The sequence below is a fragment of the Anomaloglossus baeobatrachus genome, chromosome 9 (genome assembly GCF_048569485.1).
Source record: "Anomaloglossus baeobatrachus isolate aAnoBae1 chromosome 9, aAnoBae1.hap1, whole genome shotgun sequence".
Lineage (NCBI taxonomy): Eukaryota > Metazoa > Chordata > Amphibia > Anura > Aromobatidae > Anomaloglossus > Anomaloglossus baeobatrachus.
In genome coordinates, this window is record NC_134361.1 from 190,575,882 (window position 1) to 190,599,535 (window position 23,654).

Sequence of the window (23,654 nt, forward strand, 5' to 3'; positions counted from 1 at the left end):
CCCCTCATGACTCCTTCGACGCCCCGGAAGACACACTCATTGTAGGAGGTCGACTGCGGCTCTTTCAACACATCTGGGCTGCCACCTCAGACGACAAATGGGTGCGAGACCTTATGTCTTCCAGTTACCGTGACCCGAACCCCGAGTCGGCTTTTTCTCTCAAACTTCCCAAAGACTCAAACGACGCAAAGCTTTTTTCTCAGCAATCCACTCGCTCCAAACAGCAGGAGTGATAATACCTGCCCCGGACGACGAGAAGTTCAGGGGTTTTTATTCCAACCTCTTTGTGGTCCCCAAAGAGGATGGGTCAGTTCGACCCATCCTGGACCTCAAACACCTGAACAAACATGTGCACGTACGGAGATTCAGAATGGAGTCCCTAAGGTCCATTATTGCATCCATGGTTGAAGGGGAATTCCTCGTCTCCATAGACATCAAGTACGCGTATCTGCACATACCCATCGCCCCTGATCACCAAAAGTTCCTCCGCTTCGCAGTTCAGGACTCCCACATTCAATTTGTAGCTCTACCCTTCGGCCTTGCCACCGCACCAAGGGTCTTCACCAAAGTCATGGCGGGCGCCATGAGCGTCCTTCATGCCAGGGGAGTAGTCGTTCTCCCTTACATGGACGACCTCCTCATCAAGGCCCCCTCCTTCCACGACTGCTCAACCAGTGTACAGATCACTGTGGACACCCTATCCCGCTTAGGGTGGCTGGTGAATCTAGACAAATCATCCCCAATCCCATCACGATCCATCACCTTCCTGGGCATGTCCCTGGACACCCATCGGGGCTTGATCTATCTCCCCCTGGACAAGGCGATCGCTCTTCAATGAGCGGTATGCTGCCTTCTACATCCTCCATCTCGCTCCATTCGATTCAGCATGAAGGTGCTCGGTAGGATGGTGGCGGCTATGGAAGCAGTACCCTTTGCTCAACTGCACCTCCGCCCACTGCAGCTAGCCCTTCTAGCGGCCTGGGACAAGAGCCCCTTCTCCCCGGACAGACATCTTTACCTGACGCCTTCAGTCAGGTACGCACTCTGCTGGTGGCTTCGGTCCTCATCCCTATCGAAGGGGAGATCTTTTCTCCCAGTGAACTGGCTGGTCCTGACCACAGACGCCAGCCTCCTAGGCTGGGGAGCAGTGTACCTACACCACACTGCTCAAGGACGTTGGATGCCCCAGGAGTCTTCCCTACCCATAAACATCCTGGAAATCTGCGCGATCTTCCTCGCGCACGGGGCGTTCTGCCCTCTGCTATCGGGTCATCAGATTCGAGTCCAATTGGACAATGCGACAGCTGTAGCCTACATCAATCGGCAGGGGGACACCTGCAGCAAGGCAGCTTATCTCGAGGCCCACAGGATCTTCAGCTAGGCCGAATCGACAGGGTCAGTGATATCAGCGGTACACATACCGGGAGTAGAGGACTGGTCAGCAGACTGCTAAGTCGCCAAGGCCTGGCCGCCGGAGAGTGGTCTCTCCACCCAGAAGTGTTCCTACACATCTGCACTCGCTGGGGTACACCAGACGGGGATCTAATGGCCTCAAGGTTGAACGCAAAGGTACCCGCGTTCATAGCCAGGTCACTCGATCCGCACTCCATCGGCGCGGATGCTCTAGTCTACTCCAGGCACCACTTCCGCCTGCCTTACATTTTTTCACCTCTACCTCTGCTGCCGCGGGTAATCAGAAAAATCAAGGCAAAGGGAGTCCCGGTGATACTGATTGCACCGGACTGGCCCAGGCGCGCCTGGTACGCCGAATTAGTACAAATGCTCGTAGACGTACCGTGGCGCCTTCCAGACATCCCAGACTCGCTGACCCAAGGGCTCATTTCCCATCAGAACTCCAGAGCCCTGAAGCTGACGGCATGGCCATTGAGACCTGGGTATTAACAAGAGCAGGATTCTCCCCCGCGGTTATCTCCACCATGATCAGCGCCCGAAAGCCTGCTTCATCCCGCATTTACCATCATACGTGGAAAATCTTCCTTTCATGGTGCAGGGAAACTAACGTCCAGCCTCTGCCTCTGGCCATCCCCAGAATTCTCGATTTTTCTGCAGGTTGGCTCTCAGTTCCCTTAAAGGGCAGGTCTCAGCGCTCTCAATCTTCTACCAATGCCGCCTGGCTCAAAAACCGCAGGTCAAGACCTTCCTCCAGGGCGTTTCCCATCTAGTTCCTCCGTACAAACGGCCGCTGGACCCATGGGACCTCAATCTCGTTCTGGACGGTCTCCAGAGGTCCCCCTTTGAATCTCTCAAGGAATCCTCCCTTGCTCTTCTGTCCTGGAAGGTGACGTTCCTGGTGGCAATTACGTCCATCAGACGGGTTTCGGAGCTAGCAGCACTCTCTTGCCGCGCGCCTTTTCTGATTTTTCACCAGGACAAGGTGGTTCTGCGCCCCCTTCCGGATTTTCTTCCAAAGGTTCCTACCCCGTTTCATTTGAACGAGGACATTGTTCTGCCTTCCTTTTGTTCACACCCAGTTCATAGGGTGGAAAGGTCTCTGCATTCGTTAGACCTCGTCAGAGCTCTCAGATATTACATATCCAGGACAGCCCTTTAGGAAAACGGACTCTTTGTTCCTAAGAAGGGACAGGCAGCTTCAAAGGCGACTCTGGCTCGCTGGATTCGCTCTGTGATCCAGGAAGTCTACCGCTTGCAACTCAAGCCCATTCCTAGTGGGCTGCGGGCTCATTCCATGCGAGCAGTTGGCGCTTTGTGGGCCTTTCGGCATCAGGCTTCAGTGGAACAGGTGTGTAAGGCTGCGACCTGGTCTAGCCTACATACGTTTTCAAAGCATTACAGAGTCCATGCCCATGTTTCAGCTGAGGCAAATCTGGGTAGGACAATTCTGCAAACGGCAGTAGAGCACCTTCTCTCAGTAGGTGCTCCAGGCTGTCTGGGACTGGTTCCTAGTCCTTGGGTTGCGTTGTCTTGTTTTTATTTTTCCCACCCATGGACTGCTTTACGACGTCCCATGGTCCCATGGTCCTGTGTCCCCCAATGAGGCGTCAGAGAAAAACGGATTTTTGTGTACTCACCGTAAAATCGTTTTCTCTTAGCCATCATTGGGGGACACAGCACCCACCCTGTTGCCCTGTTGGGCTTTGGTTCTCTCAGTACCTTATTTGGTTATGACTCTTTTTTTCTCATGTTCCTCTGTTGAGATAAGTTTTTACTGGCTTTTTCTCCTACTGCTTGTGTACTAAAAACTGAGGTTGCCTGGCCCGGCCAGGGGGTGTATACTGCAGGGGAGGAGCTATGCTTTTGCATCTACTTACTGTCCTCCTATGGACAGGCAGCATAACACCCATGGTCCTGTGTCCCCCAATGATGGCTAAGAGAAAACGATTTTACGGTGAGTACACAAAAATCCGTTTTTTTTGTAGTCGTGTCATGGCACGAAGAAGTGATGGCGGTCAGCGCCAGATGAAGAAGAAAATGAAGATGAATATTTTCAGCTAAAGAGGTCACTGGTAAGTCAGTGTATTACATGTATGCACTGTACACTATATACAGAGCTCCTGTGTATAATGTCACTAATTAATGTCACTGGTGATCACTGTATTACCTGTGTACTATATACAAATCTTCTGTCTATAAAGTCACCAGTGATCAAAGTATTACCTATACACTGACACTATATACAGAGCTCCTATTTATAAAGACACTGATGGTAATATTAGTATTATTAGTATTATGGTTTTTATTCATGATCATTATTGTAGTTTATTCGGGCACTGTGTGGTGGTAATATGTGGTCTGGTCACAGTGTGAGGTTATATCTCTGTTGTATGTGGTATTATTTGGTCATCTATGTGGTCTGGTCATAGTGTTGCGGTATTTCTCCCTTGTATGTGGTGGTATTCAGGTACTATGTGGTGGTAATATGCTATTGGTCACAGTGTGGCAGTATTTCTCCCTTGTATGTGGTATAATTGGTCTTGGTATAGTGGATTGTGTTGTGTCTGAAGGTCACTTTTTCTCTCTATCAATAAAGGGAAGATTATATCTAGTAGAGATTAAATACGTGAACATTTAACCCCTTCCTGTCCTGTGACTATTACACTGTAGCAAATATGCTAGGTAATCGCCTATTCTAGGGCCATGTGCCCATGTTGAATATTTGGTAACATGTTACATCAGTATTTGTAGCCAAAACCAACAGTGGTAAAATCAGAGGGAAAGTCTAATAGAATCACCTCTGCATTTTTAACCCACTCCTAGTTTTGGCTTAGAAATACTGATGTAACATTCTGACCAAATACTGAATGTGTGAACGTGGCCGAAGGATCATTGATCACTTATTCATCTGTGGGGACCGATTGCTGGGACCTGCACCGATCATATAACTTTTATCCCCATTAAAGTGGAGCTCATGTCCGACTCGTCCCCGGATCCATTCATTCAATAAGTGATCACCTACCTAACCTGTGGATCGGTGATCACTTCACCAAAGATCCCCCTTACTACAAACTACTGTAATTGTACATCAGTTATTGTGCACAGGAGGGGTGCAGGAGCCACCTGTGCTTTACAGTCAATGCTCCACTATAACGGGGATAACGGCTAACAGGTATTTGCATATCGCTGTAGGGTGGGCCCCTGGAGTCAATTCCCCTGTGGGCCCCAGAAACCCCAGTCCGACCCTGCCCTCAGCTAGCCCTCCATTCACCCTGGCTAGTGAGCAGACAAATGAGCTAATGAGAGCACTAGACTTGCTACTACAATACAGAAACACAAGAGAAGGAATACAAACAGGGGAAATAGACATAAAAAGGAAAACACACTCCAGGCGGCTTCAGTGCAGCAAACACCACAGCTACACATAACAGACTTCTTCCAGAGCAGGCTCCTTCCAAAGTGGACCACACAGACATGAGGATTCAGTTTCTATCACAGGCAACATGTGATCAGATCACATGACATGGGTCATTGTGCTGTTGAAAAGTAAATGATGGTCCAACTAAACGCAAACCGGATGGAATAGCACGCCGCTGCAAGATGCTGTGGTAGCCATGCTGGTTCTGTATGCCTTCAATTTTGAATAAATCCCCAACAGTGTCACCAGCAAAGCCCCCCCCACACCATCACACCTCCTCCTCCATGCTTCACATGGGAACCAGGCATGTGGAGTCCATCCGTTCACCTTTTCTACAAAGACACGGGGGTTGGATCCAAAGATCTCAAATTTGGACTCATCAGACCAAAGCACAGATTTCCACTGGTCTAATGTCCATTCCTTGTGTTCTTTAGCCCAAACAAGTCTCTTCTGCTTGTGCCTGTCCTTAGCAGTGGTTTCCTATCAGCTATTTTACCATGAAGGCCTGCTGCACAAAGTCTCAAAGTATATGCATAATGTATATATATATATATATATATAGATAGATAGATAGATAGATAGATAGATAGATAGATAGATAGATATAGATGCATTATATATAATATATGTATATATATATATATATACAGTGTGTATATGTATATATATATACACACACATATATGGTGTATATATATATATGTGTATATATATATATATATATATATGTATATATATATATATATATATATATATATATATATATATATATGCATATATACTAGAAGGTGGCCCGATTCTACGCATCGGGTATTCTAGAATTTACGTATTGTGTAGTTAATGTATGATTTTTGTTATATATATATATATATATATATATATATATATATGGATGTTGTTGTGTGTAGTTACCAAGTGTTTGTGTAGGGCGCTGTACATGTTCTGGGTGTTGTCTGGGTGTTGCGGGGGGTGAGAGCGGTGTTTGTGTGTTGCGTATGTTGCGTTGTTTGTGGAGCGCTGTGTGTCTGTAGTGTTGTGTGTGTGTGTTGCGCGGTTTGTGTGGGTGTGGGGTGTGTGTGTGTTTTGGGGGGAGGTATGTTTTGTGCAGTGTGTATGTTGTGCGGTATGTGAGTATATTTGTGTGTGCCGCAGTGTTTGTGTGTTGGGTGTTGTGTGTGTGCGGCGTTGTGTGTGTGGGTGTCTGTGTAGGGCGGTGTTTGTGGTTCCCAGTGTGTGTGTGGTGTGTTGTGCAGTGCGTGTGTGGCGGTGTGTGTGTGTGTGTTTTGGGGGGAGGTGTGCACCCCCCATCGTGCTCCATCCCCCATGCTGCGCACCCCCCATCGTGCTCCATCCCCCATGCTGCGCACTCCCCAGCGTGCTCCATCCCCCATTCTGCGCACCCACCATCGTGCTCCATCCCCCATGCTGCGCACTCCCCATCGTGCTCTATCCCCCATGTTGCGCACTCCCAAACGTGCTCCATCCCCCATGCTGCGCACTCCCCATCGTGCTCCATCCCCCATGCTGCGCACCCCCCATCGTGCTCCATCCCCCATGCTGCGCACTCCCCATTGTGCTCCATCCCCCATGCTGCGCACCCTCCATCGTGCTCCATCCCCCATGCTGCGCACTCCCCATCGTGGGGGCGGAGCCTGGGCGAGCGGCCAATCTGGGCGGGGGGCAGAGCCGAGGCGAGCATCCAATCCGTGCGGGGGGGAGGAGCCAAGGCGAGCGGCCAATCCGTGAAGCCGAGCGGCCAATCCATGCGGGGGGGCGGGGCCATGGCGAGCACAGCGGCCAATCCGCTGTTTGTCACCGTAAGGACATGGCCAATCCGTGCGGGGGGGTGCCGATGCGAGGCAAGCGGCCAATCCGTGCAGGGGGAGGAGCCGAGGCGAGTGGCCAATCCGTGCGGGGGGGCGGGGCCATGGCGAGCCCAGCGGCCAATCCGCTGTTTGTCACCGTAAGGACATGGCCAATCCGTGCGGGGGGGGGGGGGCGGAGCCAAGGCGAGGCGAGCGGCCAATCCGTGCGGGGGGAGGAGCCGAGGTGAGGCGAGTGGCCAATCCGTGCGGAGGGCGGGGCCATGGTGAGCCCAGCGGCCAATCCGCTGTTTGTCACAGTAAGGACACAATTTTGGAGCAAGACAGACAGACAGAGAGACAGACAGAATAAGGCTACTTTCACACATCAGTTTTTTGCCATCAGGTACAATCCGGAAAAAAAAGGATAAAACGGATCCGGTATCGCATCCGGTTTATCCCCATAGACTTGCATTGTAACCGGATTGTACCTGATGGCTTTGCGGTGCATCCGGTTTTTTCCGGATGCGGCAAAATAATTAAATGCGGTGGCCGGATAGAACGTATCATGTAACGTTTTTTTGCCCCTTAAAAAAACCGCATTCTGCCGGATCCGGTACAATGCGGCATTGTATAGAATGGTTGTCTATGCATGCCGGATCCGGCGCAATGCGGTTTAAACCGGATGCGGTGACCGCATCCGGTTTGGTAAACAGAGCATGCGCAAATTTTTTTTTTTCATCATCACAAAACTTATAAAAGGATCCAGCACATTCTACACACCTCCTGCCGTTGGTTCCTGACTTCAACTTCTGCTGTCCTCCAGTCCAGTGCTCCAGGGAAGAGGTAATGTCCACAGTACTGTCCACAGATAAGTGTTGTGAGCTGCGTACATGTACTTAGACATTTTTTTTTCTTTTTTTACAGGTGCAGTGTTGCGGTTATAGTTTGGGCCAGCCAGTTGCTGGGTACGGTTCGCTTCAGTGCCAGTGTGAATTTATTTGGAGGAGAGTGTTCCTGAGGTAATGTCCACAGTACTGTCCACAGATCACTGCTCTGAGCTGCGTACATGTACTTAGACATTTTTTTTTCTTTTTTTACAGGTGCAGTGTTGCGGTCATAGTTTGGGCCAGCCAGTTGGTGTGCGAGGCCTGTAATAAAAAAAATATGTCGTCTTCTGGTAGCCCGCCCTCCGGTTCACAAACTGAGATATATTTTTTTTTTTGGGTGTTTTTTTTTAAAAAAAAAAAAAAAAATTTTTTAAATAAACGACATTTACACAGGTGGCCGAAACATCACAGGAGATGCTGCCAGAAGAGGACGGAAGGGGTGGAGAAATACACGGAGCGGGCGGTCATAGTGTAAGTTTCATACAGGAATTGTTTACCACAGCACACCAAACACATAAGTAAATAATGTTGGTTTTTTTTTCTTCACTAAAGGCTTCAACTTCTAGGGCTCACGATAGAGCTCCCCCAAGACCGTCCCAGGGTCGTCGTCGAGGTGGCGGTGGTCATAGTGTAAGATTTTTTTTTTTTTTTTTTTTTTTTTTTTTTTTCATGTCAGTGTGAATTTATGTCTATTTTTTTTTTTTTTTTTTTCCAAAACGTTTTTTATTGATTTTTCAAATTTGTAAAAACATGACAAGTATCATTGCAAAAGAAGAACATTCGTCTGACAAAATGTGACATAGAGGTGGGTGATACCCCAATTTGGAGTTCCATGTTGCTGTTCGATTTAAGATAGTATACAGTAACATTAAACCAAAACATAGGTAATGAAATATAATATAACATATGCAATACAATTCGTTAAATCTCTGTGTCGTCCCTGAATGATTTCAATTTTGCTAGCGTGTCTTGGTATTCCCAACCGTCTCGTCTCCCCCTCCCGCCAGAGCCCCCTCCTAGGTGATTCTCAGTTTACCCAGGCCGTCCTGGATATCGCTCAGGATATACCACTCCGAGTGAACAAAAGGTGCCATCAGGTTAATTATTTCTCCCTGTGTGAATTGGCTTTCAATAAAATGTCTCCATCTCACAAAAAACTTGGCTGTCAACCCATCTTTATCCCTCTCCGCTTCTAGTTTTTCCCACTTCAGAAGGTTGTGTAGTTCGCCCACAACCTCCTTTATGGATGGGCCCTCCCTTTGAATCCAGTGTTTTTAAGATGCAACGCTTAGCTATCAAGGCTATGTCATGCATTATTGCGTATTTCCTCTTTTCCTGCGTGCTCGGTCCTCCTCCTACTCCTCCCTCAAAGGAGTGGAAAATCCACACCATTAAGTCTAGTTTGCTGAAAATTCCCCATGTTGACTGGGCAAATAGTCTGACTTGGTTCCAGAACCTAGCGATTGTCTCACATTCCCATAGCCCATGCAGCATATCCGTTTTTTCTTTTTGACACTTAGGACACCACCTATCCCTACCTGGTATGTTGAAACCTATAATGGCCCTATGTAGAATTCTGAATTGAGTGTCTCTCCATCTCTCATTGGTAATATGTTTCCGCACTTGTACCCATCCTCTCAGTATATCATCCACCACTTCTTCCCTTCCCAATTGTTTCCCCCACGCTTTTAAAGTCCGACTATCCTCCCGAGAGATAAGCACCCCCCTTAGCGATCGATAAATTTTAGAGACATTTATACTTGTTACATCACATTCCAGTAACTCATCAATCGAACTTCTGTTCAGCTCTCTTCCAACCACACCCAGGTCTCCTATTATTCCATGTTTCAATTGTTCATACTGGATGACATGTGAGCTATTAAGGTTGTACTTATCCAGCACTTCCCGACCTGTCATCCACCTCCTGTCCTCCACATTCATAACATCTATCATTCTCCTGACTCCCCTCTCTTTCCATCTAGTAAATAGCTTGTTTTCTCGTCCCAGGGGAAAATTTGGGAATGCCCAGGGGTTCAAGTACTTGGACACTTTCCATGAGAGCCCCAGTTTTTTCCTTACCGACTTCCATGTTAGCATGGTGTCTCGGAATATAATTGAGTTCCTTATGTGCCCTTCAACCCTGGATAGTGGGGAGTGCAGAATGGACGTCAGATCCCACGGTGACGCATATTTAGTTTCCATCGCATGATCTGAGTGCCTACTCGTTCCTCTCACCCAATCAATTACATGCCTCATGATACATACAAGATTATACCCTTGGACATCTGGAAAGTTTAGACCTCCCTCCTCTGCTGACTTCATCAGCGTACGCAGCTTTATTCTGGGTTTCCTTCCCCTCCACAGAAATTCTGTATACGCGGAGTTGAGCTTATTCACATCCTTTAGTTTTAGCAATAGCGGGATTGTCTGGAAGGGATACAGCAGCCTAGGAAAGCTCATCATTTTTATCAGGTGACATCTTGCCAGTAATGGAAGTGGCAGACCTTTCCATCCCTTTAATTGAACTATAATTTTCCTGATTAGCGGTCCATAATTCAAGTTATAGATTGTTTCCACCGATCTTCCTATATGCACTCCCAGGTATTTAATTGAAGATTGTGCTATAGGAATTCCACATAGACAGCCATCCCTTATTTGTCCCCCCATTGTCCCATGATGCCCCTTTAGGAACATGATCTCGCATTTTTTTTTGTTCAGTTTGAAACCGGAGAATGAGCCAAATTTTTCAATCAAGGCAAGAGTCTGTGGCAAATCCGCACCGGGGTCCCCCATATAAAGTATGATGTCATCAGCAAAAAGCGCTGTCTTTACTTCTGAACCCCTTATCTTGATTCCTTTAAAGCTATTTTGTCCCTGTAGTATTCTTGACAACGGCTCGATTGCCAGGTTGAATAAAAGAGGAGATAATGGGCAGCCCTGTCTTGTTCCCTTCATCAAAGGGAACACGTCTGATAGAAAGCCCGGAGTGTGAACCCTAGCTCCCGAGTTGGCATAAAGGTTTCTAATGTAAAGTCTCATCTTGCCTACAATCCCTATGGCCTCCATTACCCTGTCTAACCACCCCCAATTTACATTATCAAACGCTTTTTCTGCGTCAAGTGTAACTAGGGCAGGTCTAGCCCCTCCCTCAGTGAGACCCAGTCTAACCGCGTCTACCACTAGAATTGTCTTTCGAATATTGGTAACGGCATTTCTCCCCTTAATAAACCCCACCTGGTGATTCGTAATGATCCTAGGTAAGATCTCGGCCAGTCTATTAGCCATGATCTTGGACATAATTTTTAAATCCTGATTTATGAGCGATATAGGTCTATAACTAGAGGGATCATCCAGGTCCTTGGTTCCCTTGGGGAGTAATTTAATATATGCTATGTTGGAATTTTTGGGTATTTCCGCCCCTCCCAGGAAAGCATTAAAGACTGAGGTTAGATCCGGCGAGATCAGATCCTTCAGAGCCTTATAGAATTCACTATTGAAACCGTCAGGTCCCGGTGCCTTGTTGGTGTTAAGCTCCCCAATTGTTCTCGTCACCTCCTCTACTGTGATATCTGCGTTTAAGGCACTCAAATCTTCCTCCGTCAAGCTAGGCATTTGGGCTTGTCTTAGCCACTCTGCCTCATCAGTCATGTCGTTATTCCCTGACCCATATAGTTTTCTATAGTAATCTCCCAACAGTTTATTAATGTCCTTAGGATCCGTAGTCACCTCTCCCCCCTTTGTTTTCAGTTTAGAGATCACTGTCATCTTTCTGCTGCCCCTTGCCAGATTGGCCAACATCCTTCCCGCCTTGTTGCCAAACCTATGTAAGTCAACCTCCTTGTGCGACCAGAATAGTTGTTCCTTTTTTTTGGCCCATTCGTCAAATCCCTCTTTTGCCTCCAACCATCTGCCTTTTGTCATGGGAGATCTATTTGTCACATAATTTGTATATGCTACCCGTACTGCTTCACTATGGAAATTATAATTCTCATTGGTTTTCCGTTTGATCATGGCTGCGTACCCCACCAGACGGCCCCTTAGGACCGCTTTTGCCGTTTCCCAAAATATCACTGGGGACTCTCTATGTTCCTTATTGTCCTCTGCGAATTCTCCCCACCACTCCTGTAGCACCTTGTGGAAATTATCTTGCCTGAGAAGGAACGATGGGAATCTCCATATGATATCTGTACCTCTCCTGAATTTCTCTCTAATGCCCAATCTCACCGGACTATGATCAGAGATCACCATATTCTCTATCACACAATCTTGCGTTCCACTCAGTAAGTCTTGCGAGATCCAGAACTGATCAATACGTGACCAGCTATCATGAGGGTGAGAGAAGTGTGTATACTCTCTGTCATGTGGGTGAGTTAGTCTCCAGATGTCTTTCAGTCCTACGTCTTCTAATGTTACATCCCTATTGTCTAAACTCCTGCCCACATTAGCTGTCCCCTCCTCGCCCCTCCTCCTATCTTCAGCTGAGTCTGGGACAGTGTTAAAATCGCCTCCCACTATAATGTTAGCCTCCCCATCTGCTAATATGGTGGCCTTTATGTCATCATGGAATGTGATTTGTTGTGAATTTGGGCCATAGACATTATAAATACTGAGTTTACCCGCTGGACTAACGATTGTTAAGTGCTGCCACCTTCCATGGTCGTCTGCCTCATGTGCCACTACCTCATGACTGAATTGTTTATTTATTAGAATCATAGTGCCCGCTTTTCTACCTTGTGCCGCTGCCCCGTAAACGGTGCCCACCCAATGTTTCTTCATGCGGAAAAAGTCCTCCCCCCCCCAAGTGGGTTTCCTGTAATAAGGCAATGTCTGTCTTTAGTCTTTTCAGATGTCTCAATATCATTGCTCGTTTGTTAGGTGATCTCAGCCCTTTAACATTCCACGTAGTTATCTGTATCATGTTAACCTGTGTATTCTGCTTTTACTACTCCCTCCCCTATGGGCCCCTGCATCAAGGAAGACGAGATGTTCGACACTAGAATCACAGTTGGTACCACAAAATCGACACTCCCTTTCCCCACCTTGCAAATATAACAAATACAACAAAAAGCATGTAACTGTAAAACATATTTTCCCTTCCGAGAAATCCACGGCGCTTCCCGCCACGTTGGTGAGCTCCCCTATTCCTAGCCAAAATATGTAGCTCCCTAATCACCCCCCAAAAAATATATGTTCTATCCCCGGACTAACTTGAATAAGCCTTTGAAAATTATGCAAAAATTAGCACAGTATGTCAAAACCTCAGCAAGATTCTCCAGTCCTACTTATCTCTGACTCCAGGTAGCCATCAGTCCGCCCAGAACAGGCCCACTTCATTTGAATTTGGATGATGTTCCTGGACAAAGGAGAAAAAGAAAAAAAAAGACCAAGGGGAGAGAAGATGGAGAAAGAAAGGAGAAGAACAAAAAAAAAAAAAAAAAAAAAAAGAGGGGGGGGAAGAGGACCCAGACTTTGGGATGTTTTCCTCTCTTTTCTCCCTTCCCCCTCCTCCTCTCACCTCCCCAACCCTCTCTCCGTAATGCATCCTCCTCAACGCCTCTCCCTGTTTGGGAAGAGAGAAAAAAAAAAAAAAAAAACAGGCAAAAAAAGGAAAAACAATGAGCGAGTTCCAGTTCAGGTATCATGGTTTCTCTCCAAGGGTTGGTTCCTGTGTTCCAGGCGAGAATTATGCTGTCGACCCGGGCTTGGCCTCTGTCACGCTCCCCGGGTCCTCGGCTCCCCTCCCCGGGTCCTCAGCTCCGCTCCCCGGCTCACCTGCCACGCTCCCCTCGTCCCAGCCTCCGGTGCCCGTCCTCCATAGGTCCTCTGGTCGCCGATCCCGGCGTCCGACATCTTCCCAGGCCCTGGCCGGCTCTCCTGCGTCCTCCTCGCAGCCTCCTTCCCTGGCTTCTGGCACCCGGGCCGCGCGCATGCGCATTAGGGCACGCGCGCGGTCACTGACCCTTTCTTAAAGGGCCAGCGTCCAGTAACAGGAAATGAGGTTAGTCAGGTTCAGGGTATAAAGGGGGTTCTTGTCCAAGGGGGCGGGGCCTGATCTTCGTGTTCCCTGAGCTAGGAGTCAGGTCTCCTGGTGTTTATGTGCCTGTACTCACCTATCTCTCTTTGTAGAGCCGTACCTGCCTCGCCATCCAGTCTGCCGTATCCCGAACCCCGCACGCTGTCCGTCTGCCATCCGACAGCACCTGCCATCTCGGATCCCTGCGGTGACCCGTCATCTTGCTCCAGAGGTTCCGGACTCCGCCTGATATCATCTCGGCCTCCGAACCTGAGCTACGTCACCAAGACTACCTTCTGTGACTCCGTGGTCCCAGGGACTCCTCCGCTGTCTTCACTTGCACGGACTATCCTGCTGCCCTTCAGTGCTTCAGCTGCCGGACTCCCTACCTCCATCTTAGAGTTCGGTCCAGTGGATCCACCTCCTGGGTCTGCCCGACCGCCCGGCCGTGACAGTAAGATCAGGCCATGGATCCCGCTGCTGCACTAATGGCCCTGCAAGAGGAACTCCAACGCCAGCGTGAAGTCCAGACCCGCATGCTGCAATTCATGACCTCCGTGGACACCCGCCTGTACACATTACAAGCATCAATGACGCCTGCGGCACCCAGGTCCCCCGCCAGGCAAGCCATGGCTCCCGTACCAGTGGCAGCCTCTTCAGATGCTTCCCGACTCCGTTTGGCGTCACCTCCTCGGTATGCTGGAGATCCCAAGACCTGCAGGGGCTTCATAAACCAATGTTCCCTTCACTTCACGCAGCTGCCACATCTGTTCGCCTCCGACCAAGCCAAGGTCGCCTTTATAATGTCCCACCTAGAGGGCGAGGCGCTGGCGTGGATGAACCCCTTGTGGGAGAAGGAGGACCCCATGACCAAGGATCTTCAACAGTTCCTACAGGCCTTCCGCAGTACCTTTGACGAGCCAGGACGCGCCTCTGCCTCTGCTTCATCACTCCTCCGCCTACGTCAAGGGACACTGACGGTGGGTCAATACGCCATCCGTTTCCGCACTTTGGCTTCAGAACTCGGGTGGAATAATGAGGCCCTAACAGCCGCCTTCTGGGAAGGACTCTCGAGTCGCATCAAGGATGAGTTGGCGGGTCGGGACGTGCCCTCCACCCTAGATGCACTGATCGCCCTAGCAACTCGTGTGGACATACGTTTTCAGGAGCGCTCCAAAGAGCTATCTCGGGAGAGACGCCCGGTACGGCATTCTCCTCCTCCGCAGAAGTCCTCCGTTCCTCAGTCATCAACAGCTGGGATTCCCGTCCACGAGCCCATGCAGATCGACCGAGTGCGGCAGTCTGAACGACGTCGAGCAGAGCGGCTCGCCCAGGGCCTCTGCTTTTACTGTGGTGAGGACACCCACCTGCTACGCTCCTGTCCAGAGAGGCCGGGAAACTCCAAAGCCTAGGGTTGGTAGGAGAGGCCACCCTAGGTGCTGGGACCCTCTCTGACCCAGTTACATGGACAGTGCAAGTGACCACGGGAGAGACGCGGTTCACGGCTGATGCCTACCTCGATTCCGGGGCAGCAGGCAATTTCATCCAGCAGGCCACGGTGGACAAGTACCGGGTGCCTGTCATGCCACTCGACAAACCCCTAGTGATTGCCTCGGTGGATGGGAGGCCTCTCTCTGATACCATCTCCTTGATCACCAGGCCTGTCGAACTACGCATCGGTGCTCTTCACACCGAGAACATCGCTCTCTACGTTCTCCCACACATGTCCCACCAGATCCTGTTGGGACTCCCATGGTTGCGGACACATGAACCATCGGTTAGCTGGGGTACTGGCGAAGTCACCCGTTGGGGCTCTTCGTGTCATGAGAGGTGCCTAAAGTCCATACCACCCCTCCGACGACCTCCGGTTCCTGAGACCCTAACGGGGCTGCCTTCGGCCTATTGGTCCTTTGCCGATGTCTTTGACAAAAAGGAATCCGAGGTACTGCCGCCACATCGTCCATACGATTGTGCCATTGACCTGCTTCCAGGGACAACCCCACCTAGAGGACGGATATATCCTTTATCTCCAGCCGAAACCAGGGCCATGTCAGATTACATCTCAGAGAGCCTAGCAAGAGGGTTCATTCGGAGATCCTCCTCTCCTGCTGGAGCAGGTTTCTTCTTTGTCAAGAAGAAAGAGGGAGACTTACGCCCATGCATAGACTACCGGGGTCTCAATCAAATTACCGTGAAAAACAAATACCCCCTGCCGCTCATTCCCGAATTATTTGACCGGCTTAGAGGAGCTCGTGTGTTCACCAAGCTGGATCTTCGGGGTGCTTACAATCTGGTACGCATCCGCTCTGGTGACGAATGGAAAACCGCGTTTAATACGCGCGATGGACATTATGAGTACTGCGTGATGCCCTTCGGTCTGTGTAACGCTCCTGCCGTCTTCCAAGAACTGGTGAACGACGTGTTTCGGGACCTTCTCTACATCTGTGTGGTTGTTTATCTAGATGACATCCTTGTCTTCTCTCCGGACCTCCAAACCCACAGAGAAAACGTACAGCTGGTCTTACAAAGACTGAGAGAGAATCGCCTGTACGCAAAGTATGAGAAGTGTGTCTTTGAGCAGTCTTCCCTCCCCTTTCTGGGGTACATCATCTCTGATACTGGACTGCAGATGGACCCCAAGAAGGTCTCCGCCATCATCAACTGGCCTCCGCCTTCTGGACTGAAGGCAATCCAACGCTTCCTGGGATTCGCCAACTACTACCGCCAGTTTATCCCGCACTTCTCTGCCTTGACCGCTCCTCTCTCCGCTTTGACCAAAAAGGAGGCTAATCCTAAGGACTGGTCACCTGCGGCAGACGCCGCATTTTGTTCCTTGAAGCGAGCATTCGCCTCCGCCCCTGTACTCCACCGACCGGAGTTAAACCGCCAGTTCACCTTGGAAGTGGATGCCTCCTCCTCAGGAGCCGGAGCAGTGCTCATGCAAAAATCCTCCTCCGGGAAGATGGTGACCTGCGGTTTCTTCTCTAAGAGCTTCTCAGCACCCGAACGTAATTACACCATCGGTGACCGAGAACTACTGGCGGTCAAACTGGCTCTGGAGGAGTGGCGCTACCTCCTGGAAGGAGCAGTGTACCCCGTGATAATCTACACGGACCACAAAAACCTGGAATACCTGCGGTCCGCTCAGCGACTGAACCCACGGCAAGCCAGGTGGTCCTTATTCTTTGCCAGGTTTGACTTCCAGCTCCACTTCCGACCAGCGGACAAGAATGTACGCGCTGATGCCTTGTCTAGGTCTCTCATGCCCATGGAACAGGAGGAAGAGACTATCCAGCCTATCATCTCTCCTAGCAAGATTGTTCCGGTGGCTCCTGTCACTCTGGCCCAGATACCACCTGGGAAGACCTATGTCTCGGAGACCGACAGGCTAACGGTCTTACACTGGGGTCATACCTCAAAAACAGCCGGCCATGCAGGCCAGAAGAGAACATGGGGTGCGATTGTACGCCATTACTGGTGGCCATCTCTTCGCACGGACGTCGCCGCCTTTGTCTCGGCCTGCTCCTCTTGTGCCAGAAACAAGACGCCCAAACACCTCCCACATGGCCGCCTTCTGCCTCTGCCGATACCTTCGATTCCGTGGCAACACATAGCAATGGACTTTATTACGGACTTGCCATTGTCATCCGGGCACAGTCATATGGGTCGTGGTGGACCGGTTCTCAAAAATGGCCCATTTCGTTCCTATGGCTGGACTGCCCTCTGCTCAGGAACTCGCGGACGCTTTTATACAACACATCTTCCGCTTGCATGGCTTTCCATTACACATCGTATCAGACAGAGGAACCCAGTTCACCTCCCGCTTCTGGAGGGCTCTCTGTAACCATCTGGGAGTGACTCTGGACTTTTCATCTGCATACCATCCTCAGTCTAATGGCCAAGTAGAGAGGGTCAATCAAATCTTGACCTCATTTCTACGTCACTATGTTAACGCCCATCACGACGACTGGTCCGCTCTTCTACCTTGGGCTGAATTCTCCCACAACCACCACATCAGTGAGTCGTCCTCCTGCTCTCCCTTCCATGTTGTTTACGGACTTCAGCCTTCCATCCCATTGCCTGTATCCCCCTCTTCGGATGTCCCTGCTGCAGATACAGTAGCCCGTGACTTTGCCACCATTTGGGACTCTGTCAAGGTGTCTCTAGGACGTGCTTCCCTGCGGATGAAGAGACACGCAGACAAGAAACGCCTGGATCCTCCGTGTTTCTCTCCTGGAGACCTCGTCTGGCTTTCTTCCCAGTACGTCCGCCTGAAGATACCTTCATACAAGCTGGGTCCTCGCTACATTGGGCCGTTTAAAGTCCTCACCAGGATCAATGAGGTCTCCTACAAGCTGCAGCTCCCGGCCACGATGAGGATACCCAACTCGTTCCACGTCTCCCTGCTCAAGCCGGTGGTCCTTGGTCCCTTCTCCGCTGCTGCCAGTCCAGCTCCTCCACCTATTGCCGATGATGACATCTATGCGGTAAGGGATATCGTGGCCATGAAGACCGTACGAGGTCGGCAGTTCTTCCTGGTGGACTGGGCAGGGTATGGTCCTGAGGATAGGTCCTGGGAGCCCAGGGAGAACGTAGGCACTCCTCTTATCCGTGCCTTCATGTCCCGGTTGCGGGGAGGGGGGCGTGGGGGGGGGGGTACTGTCACGCTCCCCGGGTCCTCGGCTCCCCTCCCCGGGTCCTCAGCTCCGCTCCCCGGCTCACCTGCCACGCTCCCCTCGTCCCAGCCTCCGGTGCCCGTCCTCCATAGGTCCTCTGGTCGCCGATCCCGGCGTCCGACATCTTCCCAGGCCCTGGCCGGCTCTCCTGCGTCCTCCTCGCAGCCTCCTTCCCTGGCTTCTGGCACCCGGGCCGCGCGCATGCGCATTAGGGCACGCGCGCGGTCACTGACCCTTTCTTAAAGGGCCAGCGTCCAGTAACAGGAAATGAGGTTAGTCAGGTTCAGGGTATAAAGGGGGTTCTTGTCCAAGGGGGCGGGGCCTGATCTTCGTGTTCCCTGAGCTAGGAGTCAGGTCTCCTGGTGTTTATGTGCCTGTACTCACCTATCTCTCTTTGTAGAGCCGTACCTGCCTCGCCATCCAGTCTGCCGTATCCCGAACCCCGCACGCTGTCCGTCTGCCATCCGACAGCACCTGCCATCTCGGATCCCTGCGGTGACCCGTCATCTTGCTCCAGAGGTTCCGGACTCCGCCTGATATCATCTCGGCCTCCGAACCTGAGCTACGTCACCAAGACTACCTTCTGTGACTCCGTGGTCCCAGGGACTCCTCCGCTGTCTTCACTTGCACGGACTATCCTGCTGCCCTTCAGTGCTTCAGCTGCCGGACTCCCTACCTCCATCTTAGAGTTCGGTCCAGTGGATCCACCTCCTGGGTCTGCCCGACCGCCCGGCCGTGACAGCCTCCTTTCCTCCCTGGTCTCGACTTGCTTTTGTCCCCCAAGACGTCCCACATCTCTTCCTGAGCTTGTGGGGGATCCTCTTCTATTATTCCCTTCTCCACTAGCTCCTTTTTCTTGCCTTTCTGACCTAGTCTTGTTGAGCTCTGCCATGAGAATGTTTTCTGCTTCTTTGTAGTCCTTGTAGTATACAAACGAGCCATTGGGGTTTCTAACTTTCAGTGTAGCAGGGTATAATAGCTGGCACTTTACTTTTTTGTTGTACAGAAATGAGCAAATTTTGGTAAATTCTTTTCTCCTTCTGGATACTTCCGCTGAATAATCCCCAAAAATTAGCAGTCTGTTGCCTTGATATTGTAGTGGACGCTTTCGTTCTCTAAAGGCCCTCAATATTTCCTCCTTATGCTTATAATCAAGGTACTTGACAATCACCTGCCTGGCTCTTATCGGGGTATTCTTGTTTGAGTTTTGGCCCTCTCCCTTATTCGCCTCCTGGTGTCTCAGTGGACCCACTCTGTGGGCTCTTTCAACTCTGAATTTCGCCTTTATGCCCAGGGCCTGCGGTAGCTCCAACTCGCATATATTATCCAACCGTCCAATCGACACAGACTCTGGCAACCCGACTATACGTAAGTTGTTTCGTCTCGATCTGTTTTCCAAATCGTCCGCTTTATCCTTCAAGTATTCATTAGATTTTGCTAGAGCTGCTATTTGTGCTTGCATAGCCAGTATTGTCTCCTCGGAGTCAGATATTCTCTGCTCTGATTCTGCCAGTCTAGAGGCATGGGCATTTATCTGTTTTTGCATATTAGCTAATGATGTTTGTATGGCTGCCTCAATAGCCACTTTAACCTCTTTTGACAAGTGTGATGTCACTTCTTCAGCCAGTTTTTTATAGTCCACATTAAGCTTTTGTGTGTACTTGTCTTGGCCTGCAGGTGGTGCTGTTTTCTTAGTTCTCTTTGTCTGGACTGGGCCACCACCTCCATCCCCCAATAGCTTGCAGGCTTGTGATGTTGGTGTAGTAGGCTGCTTTTTGTTTCCTTTGGAAGGGGTACTATGAATGCTTGCATTTGACTTCCTGTGAGTCTGAGTGGGATTAATCTCCCTGTGCTGTTTGTCAGTTTCATCCTCCAACACTGCTGTGTCTCTGAGCTGCCCTGCTTTGTCTGCATCCTCTCTCCCCTCTGCCTCCATATCTCCTTCATCCTCCCATTGCGATCCACCATCATCAGTCCCCTGCATCCACCTCTCTCCTGCTGTGTCCTCCTGTGACTCCTTGCTCATATCTTCCTTATCTCCTGTCTCCTCGCTCATATCTCCCTTATCTCTCCCCTTCCAGCTCTGTGTTTGCTTTTCTGTGTCTCTCACCATGCGTTCAGGCTCCTCCCCCATCAGGCTCGGCGCCATTATCTTATCTTCTCCTCTGTCCATATCAAAGCTTCTCCAGGCTGACTCACCGCTCCCAGAGCTTCTCAGGAGGTACCTTTCCATAGCTGTCTGCTTTAGGTAACCTCCTGTGCTGCTCTCTGTTTGGTGGCTCGTCCGGGGGGTCTGTTTTTAGTCGGATTCTGTGAGGGGTGGCAGGAGCTTCTCCCCTAAGCTGCCACCTCAGCCAGGACAGGAACAGGAAGTCCCTATTTTTTTTTTTTAATTTCTTTTTTCTTTCTTTGAACAGGCATCACAGCGTGCTCCCGATTCTGACGGTGAGGAGGCCGGATTTATCAACATCGACCTCCTCATCGATGAAGTTAGAGAGAGGGAGCCGCTGTGGAACATGGCTGACCGCCGCCACGCTGATTCGATCGTAACCCGTCGACTCTGGGACGAGGTATGCCACGCAGCGATAGAAGGTTGGGGGGAGCTCAATTCTCGTGGCCAGAAGAAAGCGCGTAAGTATTCACAGTTCAGTAGGTTATGCTGCAGGATGTAATGTGTTGTATACTAACCACTTTGTGCTTTCCACTTTCAGGTGACAAACTTCAGAAGCGGTGGCGGTCTATCAGGGATCGCTTCAAAAAGGAGTTGAATCAAGAGATGCAGGCCCCGAGTGGATCCGGAGGACGCAGATCGAAGTACCGTTACTTTAGAGCGTTGTCGTTCCTCCGGACAACTATGGTGTGCAGAAGGTAAATATTCCCCACAATATGTACAAAGTATAATATTTTATGTCTGATTTTTTTTGCCTTTTTTTTTTTATTCAGTGGCACTGTATAGCAATTAAATTAATTATTATTTTGTTTTTCCTCTTTTTACCAGCACCGTCTGCAGCACTCAGGAGCCTGCATCGAACCCGACAGGAGCGATCCCTGAACAGTCCGCCACTGGGGAACACAGGCACAGACCCCACCCATCTGAACCTTCCCTTCCATCGACATCTGTCCCATCCACCTGCGCTGGAGCTTCCCGTGAGACTTCATTACCTGAAGCTGCTGGTGATGAGATAGCTTTTCCCCTACCCCACCCCTCTGACACTGCTGCCCTCAGTAGAACACCTTTGGGTTCTGGGCGTCAGCGTCATAGGGGTCAGGAAAAGAGCTATGCGCCCGAGTTCTTGCATCTAAATGCAGCCTTCCAGAACGCCATTCAATTATTAGCCGAACAAAATCGTTCATCTTTTAGCTTAATAAATGCCAATATGGAAAAAAATACGCACGAATTGTGCACGCGTCTGGACAGGCTGCATTTAGATGCAAGTAAATCACCCAATCATTGTTTTTTTCAAGCCGTACTAGAGCGCATGGAAAAGCTATCTCTTGACCATCAGATGCATGTAATGCAAGCCACACGGCAGGCTCTGGCGCAGGTTGACTCCCAACCACCTCCACCCACCCCTCCAAGACCACCTGCCCCCCCTCCAGCCATTGTCCCTACTCCCCCTACTGCCCAGTACCAGCCTGCTGCCCAGTACCAGCCTGCTGCCCAGTACCAGCCTGCTGCCCAGTACCAGCCTGCAGCCCAGTACCAGCCTGCGGCCCAGTACCAGCTCCCAACCACATCTGCCCCTACACTTCCTACCCACTACCACATCTCGCCTTCCACACCCATCATGACCACAACTCAAGCCACTAATTCACCAGCCACCTCTTCTGTCTCACAATCCCTCCACTCCACCCCTCAATCCTTACCAAATCCCATCCCATCTCCTGGTTTCCCTCTTGGTTTCTCAACCACACCTTCACCTTCTGTTACTTCCCCACCACCACCACCAACACCACTTTCCACCCTCAATACTCCAACTGTGCGTGTGTTCCCATCTGTCAGCCCCTCCAGTACTATCTCCACCCCAAGCCCAAGATATACAAATTTATAATTTATGTATGTAATAAAAATAAAAGTTTTTTGTTGAAAAGTATTTATTTGTTCTTGTTTTTTTGGGGGGGAATATTATTTTGCAAGTTAAGTTAATAATAAGGTAATACAAAAACATAACATGTTGTAATTTGACGGTGTAAAAATTACAAATTTTTAAAGCGAGTGAAAGATTAAAATTAACAAGGTTAACAAGATATTTTTTAATTTATTTTTAACTATATTTATTTGTTATAAAACTAAACAAAAATCTTATACCATTTGATCTTGCCAATCTACTCTACCTTCTGGGGACACAAAATAGTCAGCATATTTGTCACGTATTGTTGAACAGGCAACACTACTCCTAAATCCAGGACTGGTGTAGTCAGTCAAAGAGGTGGCTTCCAAACTCTGGTCATCCAAGGACAAAGGTTCCTTTGTTAAAACAAAATTGTGCAGTACCACACATGCTTTCACTATTTCATCAACAGTTTCAATGTTTAAATTAATGGCTGTTAACAACACTCGCCATTTGCTGGTTAGTATCCCAAAGGAGCATTCCACCATTCTTCTGGCTCTGGATAATCTGTAATTATATATTTTTTGTGTTTGCGTCAATCCACGGCTTGCATATGGCTTCAATAGATGTTGGGAGAGTTGAAAGGCTTCGTCGGCCACAAAAACAAAGGGCATTGGGGGCTCACATGTGCCAGGAAGAGGTCTTGCAGGAGGGAAATCAAAAGTATTCCCATAGATTCGCCGCCCCATTGGGGACATTTTAAAGACCTGCGAGTCATTGGATCTCCCATATGCGCCAATGTCCACTGAGATAAATTTGTAGTCCGCATCCGTTATTGCCATTAGGACAATTGAGAAATACTTTTTATAATTGTAGTATTCTGACCCCGAAGCAGCAGGTTTCACAATTCTTATATGTTTGCCGTCCACTGAGCCAAGGCAATTTGGAAACTGACAAATGTTGTAGTATTGTTCGGCAATTGCAAGCCATCTGTCCCTGGTGGGCTGGGGGATGAAATCCTCATGGAGGCAATCCCACAAGGCTTGGCAAGTGTCTCTAATGATTCCCGAGATGGTGGAAATTCCTAGTCGAAACTGGTAGTGGAGGGACGAAAGCGACTCTCCAGTTGCAAGGAATCTGTAAAGGAAAGACAATAATTATAAAAAAATAATAGCAAACACATTACAGTTAAAAGTCAATTTACAGGAGGATACAATTAAAAAAAAAAAAACTTACCTAAGCGTAACCAGCAAACGCTCCTCGGGTGTTATAGAGAACCGGCTGTAGGTGTCCGTTTTACGTATGTTGTCCGCAACAAGGCCAAGGAGGACGTCAAAATTATTCACTGCCATCCGGACATAGCTTGTGAATTTTTCATGGTTTCCACGGA

At 49.5% G+C, this 23,654-nt stretch overlaps 1 protein-coding gene across 1 annotated transcript in view; it reads left to right on the forward strand.

The window, feature by feature from the left end:
* Positions 1-22,264, forward strand: part of LOC142251864 (uncharacterized) — a 34,090-nt gene extending 11,826 nt beyond the window's left edge. Inside the window, exons 2-4 of the mRNA XM_075324912.1 lie at positions 20,630-20,843; positions 20,924-21,080; positions 21,211-22,264. Of these exons, the coding sequence (XP_075181027.1) occupies positions 20,630-20,843; positions 20,924-21,080; positions 21,211-22,264 (1,425 nt within the window). The remainder of the gene's footprint in view (positions 1-20,629; positions 20,844-20,923; positions 21,081-21,210) is intronic.
* Positions 22,265-23,654: the final 1,390 nt, after the last annotated feature.